Raw genomic sequence first — 18,403 nt, 5'->3', positions numbered from 1 at the left:
AGTTTACCTGCTGGCTGGACAAACATCCCTCCCCATGTCTAAACATGTACACTCTAGGAATGTTGTAATTGATTGCTCCTGTGTTTCACATCCCACAACATCCAGAGTTCTCTGGACCTTCTGATGTTCTCCTTCTTGTTGCCACTTACTAGTCTGCATGCTTGGTCTCCCTCTCTCTCTCTCTTGGCCAAGTGGGAGTGATAGGACTGAGGAGCCAGAGAAGCTAGTTGACTTTCCAGCCCTTTCCCTCTGGATAGCCAACAGAGAAGAAGTGGGTGACTGCAGGAGCCAGGCAGAATGGTCGGGGTTGGGCAATAGGGCCAACGTTCCTCCAAATCTGCAGCTGGCATTGGATTAAGCCTCCCTACGGGGTGAGCTCCCGTTGCTCGGTCCCTGCTCCTGCCAACCTAGCAGTTCGAAAGCACGTCAAGTGTGCAAGTAGATAAATAGGTACCGCTCCAGCGGGAAGGTAAACGGCGTTTCTGTGCACTGCTCTTGTTCGCCAGAAGCGGCTTAGTCATGCTGGCCACATGACCCAGAAGCTGTACACCGGCTCCCTCGGCCAATAAAGCAAGATGAGCCCCACAACCCCAGAGTTGGTCACGACAGGCCCTAATGGTCAGGGGATGATCGCCCTAGAGTAAGGAAGCCTGCGTAGTGTGGCTGGAGCGTATCCATCCCATGCCTTCCCTCCATTTTCAGCTGAGGTGTATTCTTATTGCATATCCATGTGGTTGCTAAACACGAGGAAGGAGAGTGGGGCAGTACTCACTAGGCTGCACATATGCTAGTCCCACCCCTAACCTCTGTGTGGTTGACTGAAGCCATGAATGGGGCTTTATGTGGACACAGCTTTATGTGTGATAGGGAACCCTGGTGTGGTCTCAGTTCCCAATCAGGCATTCAGGGACTTTTCTCATGTTCCTCCAACTTTGTGAAGGGCAGTATGGGACTGCTGTAAGTGCAGCAGCTGAAGACAGGACCTGCAGGCATGATCCAGTCTGAGCAGTGTACAGGAGGGTCTTGGGAGATCAGACTGGCCTTGACCAGAGCCAGGGCCTTTTTGGCCGTGGCCCCGGCCTGGTGAAACGCTCTCTCACAATAGACTTGGGCCCTGCGAGATTTGACATCTTTCCGCAGGCCCTGCAAGGCAGAGCTGTTCCGCCAGGCCTTTGGTCAGGGTTCAGCCTGACTCATTTTCTCTTTGTATAAGAACAAGCATGAAGGAGGTTCCCAGCCCACTCATAGGTCCTTATAATATCAGTGGAAACAGTTGGTCTTGGCGAGTATTAACCGCTTCCAATTTTAACCTGAAGATTGCCACTTGTCCAGTTTTAATTTTAATGTTAATTGTTTGAATTAACTGTGCAATGTATCTTAATTGATTGATCGCTTGTGTTATGCATATTGTCTTATTTATATGACGTTAGCCGCCCTGAGCCTGGCTTTGGCCGGGGAGGGCAGGCTGAATGATGGGAGTGAAGACACTCCTTATCAATGAATGTGACTCGTCAACGAGATAGGAGGTCTAGAAGTGAAAAACGTGGCAGAAGCAAATAACTAATGATCCACTGGCCTTCATGATATTTCACTATGAACTCTTAAATAGTAGGATGGAATTGGCTGGTGTGTTCCAGAAACATGGGCTGGTGGAAGTAGCTGTGAAGTAGAAAAGATTGGGAGCTAATGGCTCTCTGTTGGACTATAATAGGAATAGGCATGTTCTAAGCAGAGGCAACATACCATTGGTGGCTAACTTATTAAAAACTACAGGGGCAACTATGCTGTACTGTATTTTCAGAGAACTTCCTTACCTTAAAAGAAGAAAGCAAGCATTATTTTATTCCAAATAGAGAGGCACTAATTATTGACATTTGTACGTAATTGCTTTGTGACTATGTACCCTTGGAAGCAATAATGAATCTCTCTAAGGTTATGATTTAATGTGGTAATCCAACTAATGCTAATCACCTGACACTGTAACACAACAGACAACGGCAGCTGTGGCAGCAGCATCGATGGCATCAAGAGATTTCAGCGGTGTGGGTGGATTGGGGGAGCTCTTGGAAAGTTCTTCGGAGGCATCTAAATTAAGCTCCAAGAGTGCTAAAGAAAGAAGGAACAGGCGGAGGAAAAAGAGGCAGAAGGAACTTTCGGAAGAAGAAGATAGGGCAGAAGCCGAACAGTTTCCTAAATCTGAATCGGAAGACAGTATCCGAAAGGGAGTTCAGCTGTCCTATGAAAAAAGGACTTCAACTCACCAGGTAAAGTATGCAAGCTATGTAATTCTGAGGCAATTTTTTTCATGTATATCCCAGGTCATAAGGAATAGGACAGAGCCCTTTTCATGGTGGCCCCACAGCTGCACAACTCTCTTCCACAAGAAGCCTGCTATGCTCCATAATTAGGGTCTTATAGAAAATCCATTAAGACTATTTCTTTCTTTTTTTGGGTCCAAGTCAAGGAGTGCAAATAGAGACTGGCTTTGTTTTGCAGTGTCTACCACTGAATTCTATGGAACAAGCTAAAAAGCATGCAATCTGGGTCATAACTGAAAGAGGGCAAAGCCTGCAGATACTGGGGGTGACCAAGGGCAGAGGGGGATATTTCATCCTCACCTCAACAGTGTCCCTGAGTGCATCCTTTTACTTTCTCCCATATAAGTGAATATTTACATTTGAGGACAAATAAGGGGTGGAGGCAAAGGCTGCCCCACCACCGCAGTGACCCCATTGTGGGAGTCGTACCTCTCCTTCCAGTACCGAATGTAGTGTCGGGGGAACAAGTGGGGGCTGCATGATCCCAAGACTTAGGTGTAGGTGCTATACATTTACCGTATTTTTCGCCCTATAGGACGCACTTTTTCCCCTCCAAAAATGAAGGGGAAATGTGTGTGCGTCCTATGAGGCGAATGCAGGCTTTCGCTGAAACCTGGAGAGCGAGAGGGGTCGGTGCGCACCGACCTCTCTCGCTCTCCAGGCTTCAGGAAGCTATCCGCAAGCCGTGGGAGAGCTGCGCGACTTCGCGCAGCTCTCCCATGGCTTGTGGAGAGCTGCCTGCACCCAGAAGCCTGGGGTGCGCTGAGCTCAGCGCCCCCAGGCTTCGGGCTTCGCGCAGCTCTCTGCAAGCCGTGGGAGGGCTGCTGCGAATTCGTGCAGCTCTCCCACGGCTTGTGGAGAGCTGCCTGTTCTGGGGGCTGGGGGGGATTTTTTTCCCCTTTATTTCCCCCCCAAAAAACTAGGTGCGCCCTATGGGTCGGTGCGCGCTATGGGCCGAAAAATACGGTATTTCTAAAACTTGCCGCTACCAAAGTCCTGAAGCAATTTTTTTTATATATATATTCTTTTTATTAGTATTCCTTTATCATTGCACCAACAAAACTTTACAAAAGATTACACACACACAAAAAAAATTAAAAAGTAAACACACAAAAACAAAAAACAAAAGGTACACAAAATGCAGCAAAAACCAAAAACCCTAGATAACAAGTGCAGAAAAGACAAAAAGAACAGAGCACATTTGAAAATTTACATACAACACTTAACGACCTCTACTTCCTTCCTTGTTGATTTCGGGTATGCATTTTTATCTATTACGCTTTACAGCTGGTGTTAGTTTTTTTGTTTGCGTGTCGAAAGTTTTATAATAAACCTGTTATAGTTGGTAAATTTCTGAAATTGCTTTCTATATATGCTGAAAATTTAATCCATTCCTCATTTAACTTTGCTTTTTTTTGATTTCTAATTCTTTGTGTCATTTTTGCCAGTTCTATGAAGCCATATAGTTTCGATTGCCAATCTTTTACTGTTGGTAAGTTTGTATTTTTCCAATTTTGGGCAATTAGCATTCTGGCTGCTGCTGTTGAGTATTGAAATAGGATTTTATCTTTATCTTGTATCTCATTTCCCACCATCCCTAACAAGAAGGCCTCAGGTTTTTTTGGAAAATTGTATCTAAATATTTTTTTTAATTCATTATGTATCTGATTCCAGAACTTTTTAACTTCCTCACATGTCCACCACATGTGGATAAAGTTGCCTTCTTTTATTTTACATCTCCAACATTCCTTGTTACCGGTCTTATACATCCTATTTAGTTTTTCCGGTGTTAGATACCATCTATATATCATTTTCTCTAGATTCTCCCTTATTGCAGCACTCGCCGTGAATTTTATTCCCTCTTTCCAAAGTTTTGCCCATTTTCCATATTCGATGTTATGCCCCAAGTCTATCCTCCATTTAATCATGACTTCTTTGGTTTCTTCCTCCTTTGTGTCCCAATCTAGTAAGATGTTATACATTCTGGACACTATCTTGGTTTTATTTTCGATTATTTCAATTTGAAACTTGGATTTTTTTTCATTCATTCCTGTTTTTTTATCTTCCGTCCATAACGCATTAATCTGATGGTATTGTAGCCAGCCCTTCAGCTTCTCCTTTAACTCCTCGTATGATTTTAATTTCCAGCTATCTTGCGATCTAGTTAGTAAATCCTCATATGTCAATTTTGGTTCTTCCACATTTATCCTCCTGATTGATAAGATGTTTGTAGGGGATAGCCACCAGGGTGTTTTCTGCTCTAAGATTTTTTTATATTTTTCCCAAACTTCATAAAGAGAGCCTCTGATAATGTGGTTTGTGAATCCTTTGTGCACCTTCCCTTTGTTTAACCAAAGGTAGGCATGCCAGCCGAACCTATTTTCTACTCCTTCTAGGTCTAATAGATCGGTATTCTCCAGGGTTATCCAGTCTTTGACCCAGCATAAACAAACTGCTTCATAATAGAGTTTTAAGTTGGGAACGGCAAGTCCTCCTCTCTCTTTCTTATCTGTGAGCAATTTAAATCTAATCCTAGGCCTTCTGCCTTGCCAAATAAATCTCGAAAGTATTTTTTGCCATTCTTTAAAAATTTTTGGTCCTCTTATAACCGGGATATTTTGAAATAAGAACAGCATCTTAGGTAGTACATTCATTTTTATCGCTTCCATCCTACCTAGCCATGATAGTTTAACTTTGCTCCATACATCCAGATCTTTTTTAACTTTATTCCATGTTGCTGAGTAATTATCTTCAATTAAATTTATATTTTTTGGTGTAAGCCAAATTCCTAGGTATTTTATTTTACTGGTGACCTTGATTCCAGATTCCCTCTCCAATTTTTCCTTTTCATCATTATCCAGATTTTTTGTCAACATCTTTGTTTTGGCTTTGTTTAACTTAAAACCCGAATGTTTCCCATATTCTTCTATTATCTCCAAGGCTTTATTAAGGCTTTCTTGCGGTTCTCCCAAAGATAATACCAGGTCGTCCGCATAGGCTTTTAACTTGTACTCTCTTACGCCCAGTTTTATCCCTTGTATCTCTGACTTTAGTCTTATTTTATTTGCCAGGATTTCTAAGACCATTATAAACAAAAGTGGGGAGAGAGGGCATCCCTGCCTCGTTCCTTTTTCAATTTTGAATCTATTTGTGAGGTTGTTATTTATAACCAGCTTGGCAAATTGATTTGAGTATATCGCCTGTATTCCTTTTAGAAACTCACCCTCTATCCCTGCTTTTTCCATGGTTTTTAGCAAGAACGACCAAGAGACGTTGTCAAACGCTTTTTCTGCGTCTATAAAAACTAAGGCTGCCGGTATCTCATTTTTAATCTCTAGATATTCTAATAAATCAATCACATGCCTCACGTTATCTTTCAGGAATCTGTTGGGTAAAAACCCCGCTTGGTCTTTATGGATTAGAGTTGTTAAGTACTTTTTTAATCTGTTTGCCATGATCTCGGCGTAGATTTTATAGTCATTATTTAACAGGGATATTGGCCTATAGTTCTTAATGTTTAGTTTGTCTGTGTCTGGTTTGGGGATTAACGTTATAAAGGCTTCTCTCCAGGACTCGGGTATTTTCCCTCCCCTCAGGATGTTATTCATGGTATCGCATAAGGCAGTTAAAAGTTGATTCCCTAATACCTTATAATATTTAGCCGATAAGCCATCCGGCCCCGGTGCCTTCCCCAGTTTCATTCTTTTTATCGCATTTTGGATCTCCTCTACACTTATAGGTTTGTTTAATTGATGTTTTTCCTCTTCTGTTATGGTCTTTCCTTCATAGTTTTCTAAGTATCGTTCTATTTGGATTAGGTCTTCCTCTCCTTTTTTATATAACAACTCGTAGAAATTGAGGAAGTTTTTTTGTATTCTTTGTGGATCTGCTATCAATTCATCCCCTACCATTATCTTATTTATCACGCTCTGTTTTTGTTTTTTCCTTAATTGCCATGCTAAAAATTTGCCAATTTTGTTAGCTGACTCAAAATATCTTTGCTTCATTATTTTTATTTTATTTTCAATCTCCTGGTTCGTTAGCATTGAGTATTGTGTTTGCAGTAATTTAACTATTTGTAGACTTTGTTCATCTTTTGGGTTTATAATTAATTTTTTCTCATTCTCCTTTATTTTTTCCAAAATTTCTTCCTTCTTTTGCTGTCTTATTTTTTTCTTATAGTTGTTTTGCTGGATGAAAAGGCCTCTTAAGACCGCTTTGCTGGCATCCCACACCACTTCTATATTAACTCCAGTGTTGAGGTTAAGGTCAAAGTATTCCTTTAAGGTGACTTTGGCTTTTTCAACAACTTCATCGTCGTCTAGTAGCCATTCATTCAGCCTCCATCTAAAACCTCCCTGGGTTATCCCTCTTAATTCTAAAGTTAGCGAGTTATGGTCTGAGAAGGTTTTTGGTTGTATCTCACATTTTGTAATCCTTAACGAAAGAACCCTCGAAATCCATATTTGGTCTAATCTGCTCCAACTTTTATGTACTTCGGAAAAGAAAGTGAACTGTTTATCTATTGGATGCTTGTACCTCCATGCATCTATTAAATCCATATTTTCCTCTAAATCTTGAAATGATTTTGGTAACTTCCCTTGTTTATGCTTTCCCTTATCCATTTGTCTGTCCAATTCCAATATCGGGACCGCATTAAAGTCTCCCAATAGCATCGTCTTATTATTTTCAAGTTCTAACAACACTTGTTCCAGTTTTTTAAAAAATTCTGCTCTGTTTGAGTTTGGAGCATAAATGTTTATCACGTTAATCTTTTCTCCCTGAAAATTTATTTGGACCCCTAGTATCCTCCCATCTTCATCTTTATATATCAGTTTGGGTTCCCATTTTTCGTTGACATATGTTACTAATCCTTTTTTCTTCTCAATCGTGGAGTTTACAAATTCTAATCCTAAGTTTTTATTTACTAATACATGTTTATGCTTCCTGGCTACATGAGTCTCTTGCATACAGATTACATCCAATTTTTTCTTTTTCAGCACATTTGCAATTTTATTCCTTTTAGTCTTTTCATTCATGCCATTTACATTCCATGTTAAAATTTTTAGGTTCATTGGTCTTTCAGTAAATTATCAGTTAAGATTTTCGCTAGCTCAAATTCGGGTAAACTTGTCCTCTGCTTCTTCCTCCTCCTCACCCCCGTCCTCCTCCTCCTCCCCCCTCTCACTGTCTCCCTCCCTCTCTCCCCCCATCTCCCCCTCCCCCCTCCCCCCCAATCCCGTACTATCCCCCCCCCTCTCCATGCCCCCTCCCCCCACTCTCTCCTCTGTCTCTCCAAAGTCTTTTTCATATCTACGTAAAAATTTTCCGACTTCCTGATTTTCTGTAATCTTAAATCTTTTCCCTTTGTAAAAAAAGGAAATCCCCTCCGGGAATTCCCACCTATGTTTTATGCCATTCCTTTTTAACGTGTTGACTAATTGTTTGTAACCCTCTCTCTTACGGAGGAGTTTGATTGGAATTTCTTTAAAGATAATAATTGGTTTTCCGTCAATTATCAGTCTCCTCTGGTAGCTTTCTTTCAGGATTATATTCCTCATCTCAACCGACTTAAAAATCACTAAACAGTCCCCTGGAATTTTTTTCAACCTGTTTTGATTGTGTTTTATTTTGATTCTGAATGCATTCTCTATTGTTTGTTCAACCTCCTCTTCTGTCAGAGCTAGCCATCTCGCTAGCTCCTTAATCATTTTTACCTTAATATCTTCCTCCTTTTGCTCCCCCACTCCTCTGAATTTAAGATTGGACTGTTTTTGTTTCATTTCTATCATGGCTAAGTTGTCTAAGACTTGATCCTGACTTTTCCCTAATTCCCCAAAGTTTTCTTTGAGCCTTTCAACCTCCTTTCTCTGGTCTTTCATTTCCTTATACACTCTTTTGTTTGATTCTTCTAAGGATTTTGTTCGAGTTGTCAGGTCTTTTATTTTAATTGATAGTTCCCCTGCTATGACCTCCATTTTTTTATCAAAAGATTCCTGCATCTCCCCTAACTTTTTCTCCATATGCATTTCATTCTGTCTAAATTCTTCTTTTATTTTTAACCATAATACATCCAGGTCTCTTATTTCCTCTTGCCTTGATGTTTTCCTTTCTGCTGGCGTTCCTGCTGCCTTCTTCCCGTCCCTGCCCGCCATCTTCCCCTCCTCCCGTCCCCCACCCCTGTCTTTAATAAAGTCCTGAAGCAATTTATAGTCAAAGGAAAAGATCAAATAGCAAAAATAAAATAAAACATATTAAAAACATGCAAAACAAAATATCATAAAAGGGTTTATCTCCATCTTAACCACCACGTGAAATTTACATGTGAAATGTTGTAACGCAGATAATGGTGGTTTAAAATAAAAGTTGCTAAGCCAGGAACTTCAAACCTCGTATTTCAGACGATCTTTAGAACCAATAGGAAAATCAATCAGACTAGTCCAGGGATTACTGGAAGTTTAAAGTAACTAGATCCGAAAGCATATTCAGAAGCAGGAGCAATAAATCTTAACAGAAGGATTGCCTCCCCACCTCCCAGTACCAGTGATGACTTTATTTATTCATGAGTACTGCTAATGAAATATGCAGAGAGGGAGTAAAAGATTCCATTAAGGAGTTTCTTGTTGTGCAATTAAATAAAACTGTGGCCAGCAAAAACTGATCCCCCCCCCCCTTCTCTCAGTGGCAAAGTCACCATCTTCAGGTCTCTTGTGGCTGCTGGATGTTGCTTGAAAGCATTAATTGATGAGACAGTATGATTAATAAATGGTGGATTAATAGATCTCAAGTTAAATGGATTTAGCCATTGGGCTTCCCCCAAAGCAGTAAGCAACAGCCGCCTACTTAATATGCTTTCTTTTGCCTTCGGAAGCATCTACTGATGTTTGAAAGATCCCCCTTGAGGATAATGCAGGGTGGGTCATGGCTATGTATAATTAAATGGTTGAGGGGATTTTGTCTAACAATGTTGCCTTGCATAATGGGTTAGAGAAGAACAAGTAAGCCTGGGCTGTGTAAATGGGTGTCAAAACTTAACATAGAAGTCCCCTTATACTGAGTCATTGGTCCATCTATGGTCCATCTACGAACACTAATATATTTAGTGTTAACTCTGAAAGTATGTACTCAATTCTGAACAAACCAAGCCTCGTCATAGCTGTCAGAGGGCTGTGAAAATTTGTGTGCCAGGCTTTTTGGACTCGTCTACCCATGAAATTTCTGAAACCAAAGGGGGTACATTGGTTGCCAGGTGTGATTCCTCCCCCCCCCCCCAGCTCTCCTACCCCACTATTAAGGTTCCAGGGATTGAAACTTCTGCAGGCAAAGCACTCGTACCTGAGCTAGCATCCTTCCCAAGACCAGGGAGATCTGGGTCTATGGAAGAATAAGCCAAGTTGAGTATCCTGAAACTTGTGACCACAATTCTGGTATCACATCTCACAGTTTTAATTGATTAAACTAGCATGGTTGGACCGAAGCACCATCTACTTGAGTAAATAAGGTGATAGGTCAACAGCAATTAAAACAACAACAACCCACGAGTGGTTCCAAATACTAAGTGTGTTCTTGTTTCCCCTCTTCCCCTCCCCCAACTCCCCTGTCACAGTCTTTGTTGAGCCTTCGCGGCTCCTTGTTTTCCCCGAGGCGCAACAGCAGAACCAGCATTTTCAGCTTCAGAGGCCGAGCAAAGGACATAGGATCGGAAAACGACTTCGCCGACGATGAACACAGCACCCTCGAGGACAACGAGAGCAGAAGGGACTCTCTCTTTGTCCCAAACAGACACAACAGCGAACGCCGCAACAGCAACACCAGCCAGGCGAGCCTCTCGTCAAGGATGGTGCCAGTGATTCCGGCGAACGGGAAGATGCACAGCACCGTGGATTGCAATGGCGTCGTTTCCTTGGCGGGAGGACCTCCTGGGCTCATATCACCTCCTGGGCAGCTTCTGCTAGAGGTGAGAAGCTTCCTATTCCACTCTGTCGCATCTGGCATGTTTCTTACATCTTAGACCCCTAGTGGGAGATCTCAAGCTCAGAGGCCGAATGAACAACTCTGTCTGGCCCTCAAGAACTCTCTCCAGGCCACACCCACCACTGATTCATCTTTCCCCCCTGAGTTTCTTTCCTGGCTTGAATGTGCCCATGAACTCTTAATCATGCTTGTTGTTTGTCTGGAAGGAGATAGAAGGGTGTATTTAGAAAGTAGCCTACTGGGGCAAAGGCAAAAATTACATTCATCACATGTGCCATAGCATGAGCCCAGAATGAAATGTGAACCAGGTTTCCCCATCCCTGCCTTACACTCTGATGCATCTATTTGTGTACACTGCCTCTGATTTTCCCAGATGGCTACCACCACCACTAAAGCACATGCGAAGTTGTGCGTATTGACCAAACACCACCAAAAAACCTCAGATCTTGGTGTGATCACCGTATATGTTGGGGGTCACATTTATATAGCTTATGGCTTGAGTTCCTGGAATTATATTGACCACAGTTGTATTTTCAGGGTACCACCACCGAAACAGAAATAAGAAAAAGAAGATTGAGCTCTTACCAGATTTCGATGGAGTTGATGGAAGAATCTGCAGCAAGACAAAGAGCCATGAGTATAGCCAGCATACTCACAAACACCATGGAAGGTACCGGGTTGGGGGGGGGGGGAGGGTTAGGAATATGTTTGGCCATGTATTGTACTGATATCACACTCTTAAAAGAGGGCCACTTCTGTTTCAGTGGAAAGTAAGCATTGTTAAGTGCTGAACCCTTGGGCATTCATTGAGCATTTCCATTATTTAGAGTGATTCAACCCTTGTAAAATTCCCTAATTTTGTTTCCACCTCCCTGTCAGGCAGCTGTTAAAATGGTTTTTCAGGTGATTTTTGCATCGTCTCTAATGATGGCATGCCTGGCCTTCCTGGGTAACAGGTATTTCTGATGCAACAAAGAAGAAAGGAATCATCCTGTTCTTAGTGGCATGAGAAGCAATTAGTTTGTACCAAAACTTGTGCCTCATCTACCTCATCTAACTGCTAACGCTTCAAAATGGCAGTGGTTGGCAAATCAAGGGAAGAAAATTGTAGCCTTGTGTACACCCCAGTCAGATTTTTATGGTTTGTGGGCAACACCCATTACAATATAAAACAAAACAACCACAATGGGCAATCCAATACAAGGGTAAGTAAAAGCATCAAGTTTTGGAACATAATCGAAACTTAAAACGATAAATGATTTATAGTTGTTTTAAAAATTCCCTTGGCAGTTTTTTTTTTAAAGTATCCTGTAACAGACTCATTTTCAGCCAGCAAACTTGCTAACATCAGCCAGCAACCATCTAATTTTGTAATAATCGGATAATCCTATGTAGTGTATAGTTCTGGCTGTTCGCTGCAGAAAGCTGATTTATTTTTTATTTTTTTTAACCAATATCTTGCCTATAAAATCTTTTTCCAGAACTTGAAGAATCCAGACAGAAGTGTCCGCCATGCTGGTATAGATTTGCAAACACCTTCTTGATCTGGGATTGCTGGCCTCCTTGGCTAAAAGTGAAGCACATCATGAATTTGATAGTGATGGATCCATTTGTTGATCTTGCTATCACCATCTGCATTGTTTTGAATACGCTGTTTATGGCTATGGAGCATTATCCGATGACTCCCTATTTCAATCATGTCCTTTATGTTGGAAACCTGGTATGTGAACAATTATTTATTCACGTGATCTTATAATAGGAATCCTTGAAGCAATGTACAATGTGGTATACAAGGCTTTTGAAATGTAACTCAATTAAAAAGAGAAGCTGAGTAAAAAGCAGTGGAATGTACCAGAATCGAGATGCACAGAATCCATATATGTAGCACCATCTTGAAAAAAATTCCCTGAGTAACAGGGGAGATTTTCAGTGGCATCTAAAATTATCTGAAGAAGTATCTGAAGGAAGTGTGCATGCACACGAAAGCTCATACCAATAACAAGCTTAGTTGGTGCTACTGGAAGGGATTTTTTAAATTTTGTTTTATCTAAAATTAAATCAATGATGAGGATCACTGGGTTTCCCTGATGAAAGTTATTTAGCAAACCTACTGAGAAAGTCCTGCTCCAAGACTACCAGGTTTAATCCCCTGGAGGAAAGGGCTGGATTTTCAGGCTCTCTTGATGAACCCCTCAGGTGGCCCTGAAAGTGGGTGGGAGAGCCCCCCTCAACAGATTCCCACTGCACCTCCGGCTCATGAGGAGACCCACCCCAGAGCCCGAACAGGACATCCTCTATGGACTCCAAAGAGGGTCTCCTCATGGAGCCCCTCCCTGCCTCAGCTGAGCAAGGCCCCACCCTGCTGAGGGAGGAGCTCGTTAAGCAGCTCAACTGAAGCGTCGAAGCCCCTCCCTGCCTCAGCTGAGCAAGGCCCCCCTGTTGAGGGAGGAGCTCGTTAAGCAGCTCAGCTGAAGCGTGGAAGCCCCTCCCTGCCTCAGATGAGCAAGGCCCCCCCCCTGCTGAGGGAGGAGCTCGTTAAGCAGTTCAACTGAAGCGTGGAAGCCCCTCCCTGCCTCAGATGAGCAAGGCCCCACGTTCCTGAGGGAGGAGCTCATTAAGCAGCTCAACTGAAGAGCAGAAGCCCCTCCCTGCCTCAGCTGAGCAAGGCCCCATGTTCCTGAGGGAGGAGCTCGTTAAGCAGCTCAGCTGAAGCGTGGAAGCCCCTCCCTGCCTCAGCTGAGCAAGGCCCCATGTTCCTGAGGGAGGAGCTCATTAAGCAGCTCAACTGAAGCGTGGAAGCCCCTCCCTGCCTCAGCTGAGCAAGGCCCCCCTGTTGAGGGAGGAGCTCGTTAAGCAGCTCAGCTGAAGCGTGGAAGCCCCTCCCTGCCTCAGATGAGCAAGGCCCCCCCTGCTGAGGGAGGAGCTCGTTAAGCAGCTCAACTGAAGCGCGGAAGCCCCTCCCTGCCTCAGCTGAGCAGGCCCCATGTTCCTGAGGGAGGAGCTCGTTAAGCAGCTCAACTGAAGCGCTGAGCCCCCCCCTGCCTCAGCTGAGCAAGGCCCCGCCCTGCTGAGGGAGGAGCTCGTTAAGCAGCTCAACTGAAGCGCGGAAGCCCCTCGCTGCCTCAGCTGAGCAAGGCCACATGTTCCTGAGGGAGGAGCTCGTTAAGCAGCTCAACTGAAGCATGGAAGCCCCTCCCTGCCTCAGCTGAGCAAGGCCCCATGTTCCTGAGGGAGGAGCTCGTTAAGCAGCTCAACTGAAGCGCGGAAGCCCCTCGCTGCCTCAGCTGAGCAAGGCCCCATGTTCCTGAGGGAGGAGCTCGTTAAGCAGCTCAGCTGAAGCGTGGAAGCCCCTCCCTGCCTCAGCTGAGCAAGGCCCCATGTTCCTGAGGGAGGAGCTCGTTAAGCAGCTCAACTGAAGCGTGGAAGCCCCTCCCTGCCTCAGCTGAGGAAGGCCCCATGTTCCTGAGGGAGGATCGTTAAGCAGCTCAACTGAAGTGTGGAAGCCCCTCCCTGCCTCAGCTGAGCAAGCCCCCCCCCTGCTGAGGGAGGAGCTCGTTAAGCAGCTCAACTGAAGTGCGGAAGCCCCTCCCTGCCTCAGCTGAGCAAGGCCCCACGTTCCTGAGGGAGGAGCTCGTTAAGCAGCTCAACTGAAGCGCGGAAGCCCCTCCCTGCCTCAGCTGAGCAAGGCCCCACCCTGCTGAGGGAGGAGCTCGTTAAGCAGCTCAACTGAAGCGCGGAAGCCCCTCCCTGCCTCAGCTGAGCAAGGCCCCATGTTCCTGAGGGAGGAGCTCGTTAAGCAGCTCAACTGAAGCGCGGAAGCCCCTCCCTGCCTCAGCTGAGCAAGGCCCCATGTTCCTGAGGGAGGAGCTCGTTAAGCAGCTCAACTGAAGCGTGGAAGCCCCTCCCTGCCTCAGCTGAGCAAGGCCACATGTTCCTGAGGGAGGAGCTCGTTAAGCAGCTCAACTGAAGCGCGGAAGCCCCTCCCTGCCTCAGCTGAGCAAGGCCCCATGTTCCTGAGGGAGGAGCTCGTTAAGCAGCTCAACTGAAGCGTGGAAGCCCCTCCCTGCCTCAGCTGAGCAAGGCCCCCCCCCGCTGAGGGAGGAGCTCGTTAAGCAGCTCAACTGAAGCGCGGAAGCCCCTCCCTGCCTCAGCTGAGCAAGCCCCCCCCCCTGAGGGAGGAGCTCGTTAAGCAGCTCAACTGAAGCGTGGAAGCCCCTCCCTGCCTCAGCTGAGCAAGGCCCCATGTTCCTGAGGGAGGAGCTCGTTAAGCAGCTCAACTGAAGCGCGGAAGCCCCTCCCTGCCTCAGCTGAGCAAGGCCCCCCCCCTGCTGAGGGAGGAGCTCGTTAAGCAGCTCAACTGAAGCGTGGAAGCCCCTCCCTGCCTCAGCTGAGCAAGGCCCCATGTTCCTGAGGGAGGAGCTCGTTAAGCAGCTCAACTGAAGCGCGGAAGCCCCTCCCTGCCTCAGCTGAGCAAGGCCCCATGTTCCTGAGGGAGGAGCTCGTTAAGCAGCTCAACTGAAGCGCGGAAGCCCCTCCCTGCCTCAGCTGAGCAAGGCCCCATGTTCCTGAGGGAGGAGCTCGTTAAGCAGCTCAACTGAAGCGTGGAAGCCCCTCCCTGCCTCAGCTGAGCAAGGCCCCCCCCCGCTGAGGGAGGAGCTCGTTAAGCAGCTCAACTGAAGCGCGGAAGCCCCTCCCTGCCTCAGCTGAGCAAGGCCCCATGTTCCTGAGGGAGGAGCTCGTTAAGCAGCTCAGCTGAAGCGTGGAAGCCCCTCCCTGCCTCAGCTGAGCAAGGCCCCATGTTCCTGAGGGAGGAGCTCATTAAGCAGCTCAACTGAAGCGTGGAAGCCCCTCCCTGCCTCAGCTGAGCAAGGCCCCCCTGTTGAGGGAGGAGCTCGTTAAGCAGCTCAGCTGAAGCGTGGAAGCCCCTCCCTGCCTCAGATGAGCAAGGCCCCCCCTGCTGAGGGAGGAGCTCGTTAAGCAGCTCAACTGAAGCGCGGAAGCCCCTCCCTGCCTCAGCTGAGCAGGCCCCATGTTCCTGAGGGAGGAGCTCGTTAAGCAGCTCAACTGAAGCGCTGAGCCCCCCCCTGCCTCAGCTGAGCAAGGCCCCGCCCTGCTGAGGGAGGAGCTCGTTAAGCAGCTCAACTGAAGCGCGGAAGCCCCTCGCTGCCTCAGCTGAGCAAGGCCACATGTTCCTGAGGGAGGAGCTCGTTAAGCAGCTCAACTGAAGCATGGAAGCCCCTCCCTGCCTCAGCTGAGCAAGGCCCCATGTTCCTGAGGGAGGAGCTCGTTAAGCAGCTCAACTGAAGCGCGGAAGCCCCTCGCTGCCTCAGCTGAGCAAGGCCCCATGTTCCTGAGGGAGGAGCTCGTTAAGCAGCTCAGCTGAAGCGTGGAAGCCCCTCCCTGCCTCAGCTGAGCAAGGCCCCATGTTCCTGAGGGAGGAGCTCGTTAAGCAGCTCAACTGAAGCGTGGAAGCCCCTCCCTGCCTCAGCTGAGGAAGGCCCCATGTTCCTGAGGGAGGATCGTTAAGCAGCTCAACTGAAGTGTGGAAGCCCCTCCCTGCCTCAGCTGAGCAAGCCCCCCCCCCTGCTGAGGGAGGAGCTCGTTAAGCAGCTCAACTGAAGTGCGGAAGCCCCTCCCTGCCTCAGCTGAGCAAGGCCCCACGTTCCTGAGGGAGGAGCTCGTTAAGCAGCTCAACTGAAGCGCGGAAGCCCCTCCCTGCCTCAGCTGAGCAAGGCCCCACCCTGCTGAGGGAGGAGCTCGTTAAGCAGCTCAACTGAAGCGCGGAAGCCCCTCCCTGCCTCAGCTGAGCAAGGCCCCATGTTCCTGAGGGAGGAGCTCGTTAAGCAGCTCAACTGAAGCGCGGAAGCCCCTCCCTGCCTCAGCTGAGCAAGGCCCCATGTTCCTGAGGGAGGAGCTCGTTAAGCAGCTCAACTGAAGCGTGGAAGCCCCTCCCTGCCTCAGCTGAGCAAGGCCACATGTTCCTGAGGGAGGAGCTCGTTAAGCAGCTCAACTGAAGCGCGGAAGCCCCTCCCTGCCTCAGCTGAGCAAGGCCCCATGTTCCTGAGGGAGGAGCTCGTTAAGCAGCTCAACTGAAGCGTGGAAGCCCCTCCCTGCCTCAGCTGAGCAAGGCCCCCCCCCGCTGAGGGAGGAGCTCGTTAAGCAGCTCAACTGAAGCGCGGAAGCCCCTCCCTGCCTCAGCTGAGCAAGCCCCCCCCCCTGAGGGAGGAGCTCGTTAAGCAGCTCAACTGAAGCGTGGAAGCCCCTCCCTGCCTCAGCTGAGCAAGGCCCCATGTTCCTGAGGGAGGAGCTCGTTAAGCAGCTCAACTGAAGCGCGGAAGCCCCTCCCTGCCTCAGCTGAGCAAGGCCCCCCCCCTGCTGAGGGAGGAGCTCGTTAAGCAGCTCAACTGAAGCGTGGAAGCCCCTCCCTGCCTCAGCTGAGCAAGGCCCCATGTTCCTGAGGGAGGAGCTCGTTAAGCAGCTCAACTGAAGCGCGGAAGCCCCTCCCTGCCTCAGCTGAGCAAGGCCCCCCCCCTGCTGAGGGAGGAGCTCGTTAAGCAGCTCAACTGAAGCGCGGAAGCCCCTCCCTGCCTCAGCTGAGCAAGGCCCCATGTTCCTGAGGGAGGAGCTCGTTAAGCAGCTCAACTGAAGCGCGGAAGCCCCTCCCTGCCTCAGCTGAGCAAGCCCCCCCCCTGCTGAGGGAGGAGCTCGTTAAGCAGCTCAACTGAAGCGCGGAAGCCCCTCCCTGCCTCAGCTGAGCAAGGCCCCATGTTCCTGAGGGAGGAGCTCGTTAAGCAGCTCAACTGAAGCGCGGAAGCCCCTCCCTGCCTCAGCTGAGCAAGGCCCCATGTTCCTGAGGGAGGAGCTCGTTAAGCAGCTCAACTGAAGCGCGGAAGCCCCTCCCTGCCTCAGCTGAGCAAGGCCCCGCCCTGCTGAGGGAGGAGCTCCCCCTTGCCTCAGCTGAGCAGCCTCAACAAGCTTCTGGCTGCCAAGGGGATGCACCCCCCACCTCAAAAAGATCGCCTTTAAGCTGGGTCTTCTGAGGGAGGTGTGTTCCGGCACCTTTTTTCCTAGGAAAAAAACACTGGGGGGCACTATTGCCATGGTTTTGCCCTACTAGACACACCACTCCTGCCCCACCGGATAAAGGAAATGCTTGTGGGCAGTGCTATTTTTCTGAAAAAATCTGTGCCAGAACTCACCATGAACAGCTCCCTTGTTCTCCTATAGTGGTGCCCACCTGAGAGGCGCCAGAACTGAGTTCTGGTGAGTTCTGGCTGCAAGAAAAAAGGCCTGCTTGTGGGTAACTAGAAATATCTACAGTGGTACCTCGGGTTACATACGCTTCAGGTTACAGACTCTGCTAACCCAGAAATAGTGCTTCAGGTTAAGAACTTTGCTTCAGGATGAGAAGAGAAATTGTGCTTCGTTGGCGCAGCGGCAGCGGGAGGCCCCATTAGATAAAGTGGTACTTCAGGTTAAGAACAGTTTCAGGTTAAGAACGGACCTCCGGAACGAATTAAGTACTTAACCCGAGGTACCACTGTACTTCAAACTTGTCACCGTCTTTCGCTTGAAAATACAGCTATGCACAATAAAGGAAACTAGTTGCTAATGCCCTAAAAATCACTGTGGTTAACCAAACAGGTGTCTTTCATGTGCTTTTTAAAGTTTGATTGCACTGTGTTTGTTGAAAAGAATAATCACCATCCTGATTCCACAGGTGTGGGTCTCCTTAGCAAAGCCATTGGGAAGACTAGCGGGAAATGACTATGCAAAGCTCTTAAACAGATGGCTCTCTTTGCATCCTGCCCCTATTACCTTCGCTTCTTTAGGCTCTCATTAATGAAAATGCGATTACGGATGTTATTTGACAATATTAGAGAATCTTAGCCCATGTAATGTAAGCTGCTTTGCAGAGATCATTTGTGGAGCAACACTTAGGCTTAGCCTATATAATTTTTTCACAAGCTGATTTAGTTGTGCCGCCATTGTTCCAGCGCAGAATTGTCTGCAATGCTGGAAAGTTTGTAGATCACATTGCCATCTCATTACCTTTGTTCAGTAAAACAAATTACTCAGGAACCTAATATTTCAAAAAGTGCTTTAAAAAA

At 47.1% G+C, this 18,403-nt stretch overlaps 1 protein-coding gene across 1 annotated transcript in view; it reads left to right on the top strand.

Moving 5' to 3' along the window:
• Positions 1 to 18,403, top strand: part of LOC144324858 (sodium channel protein type 2 subunit alpha-like) — an 80,017-nt gene that overhangs the window by 27,830 nt on the left and 33,784 nt on the right. The window contains exons 12-15 of the mRNA XM_077936837.1: positions 1,992 to 2,264; positions 9,925 to 10,275; positions 10,830 to 10,962; positions 11,774 to 12,012. Coding sequence (XP_077792963.1) covers positions 1,992 to 2,264; positions 9,925 to 10,275; positions 10,830 to 10,962; positions 11,774 to 12,012 — 996 coding nt within the window. The remainder of the gene's footprint in view (positions 1 to 1,991; positions 2,265 to 9,924; positions 10,276 to 10,829; positions 10,963 to 11,773; positions 12,013 to 18,403) is intronic.

This window comes from Podarcis muralis, chromosome 1 (assembly GCF_964188315.1).
Source record: "Podarcis muralis chromosome 1, rPodMur119.hap1.1, whole genome shotgun sequence".
NCBI classification, from domain to species: Eukaryota; Metazoa; Chordata; class Lepidosauria; order Squamata; family Lacertidae; genus Podarcis; species Podarcis muralis.
Note: the sequence above shows the minus strand (reverse complement) of the source record. Positions and strands in the feature narration are given on the sequence as shown.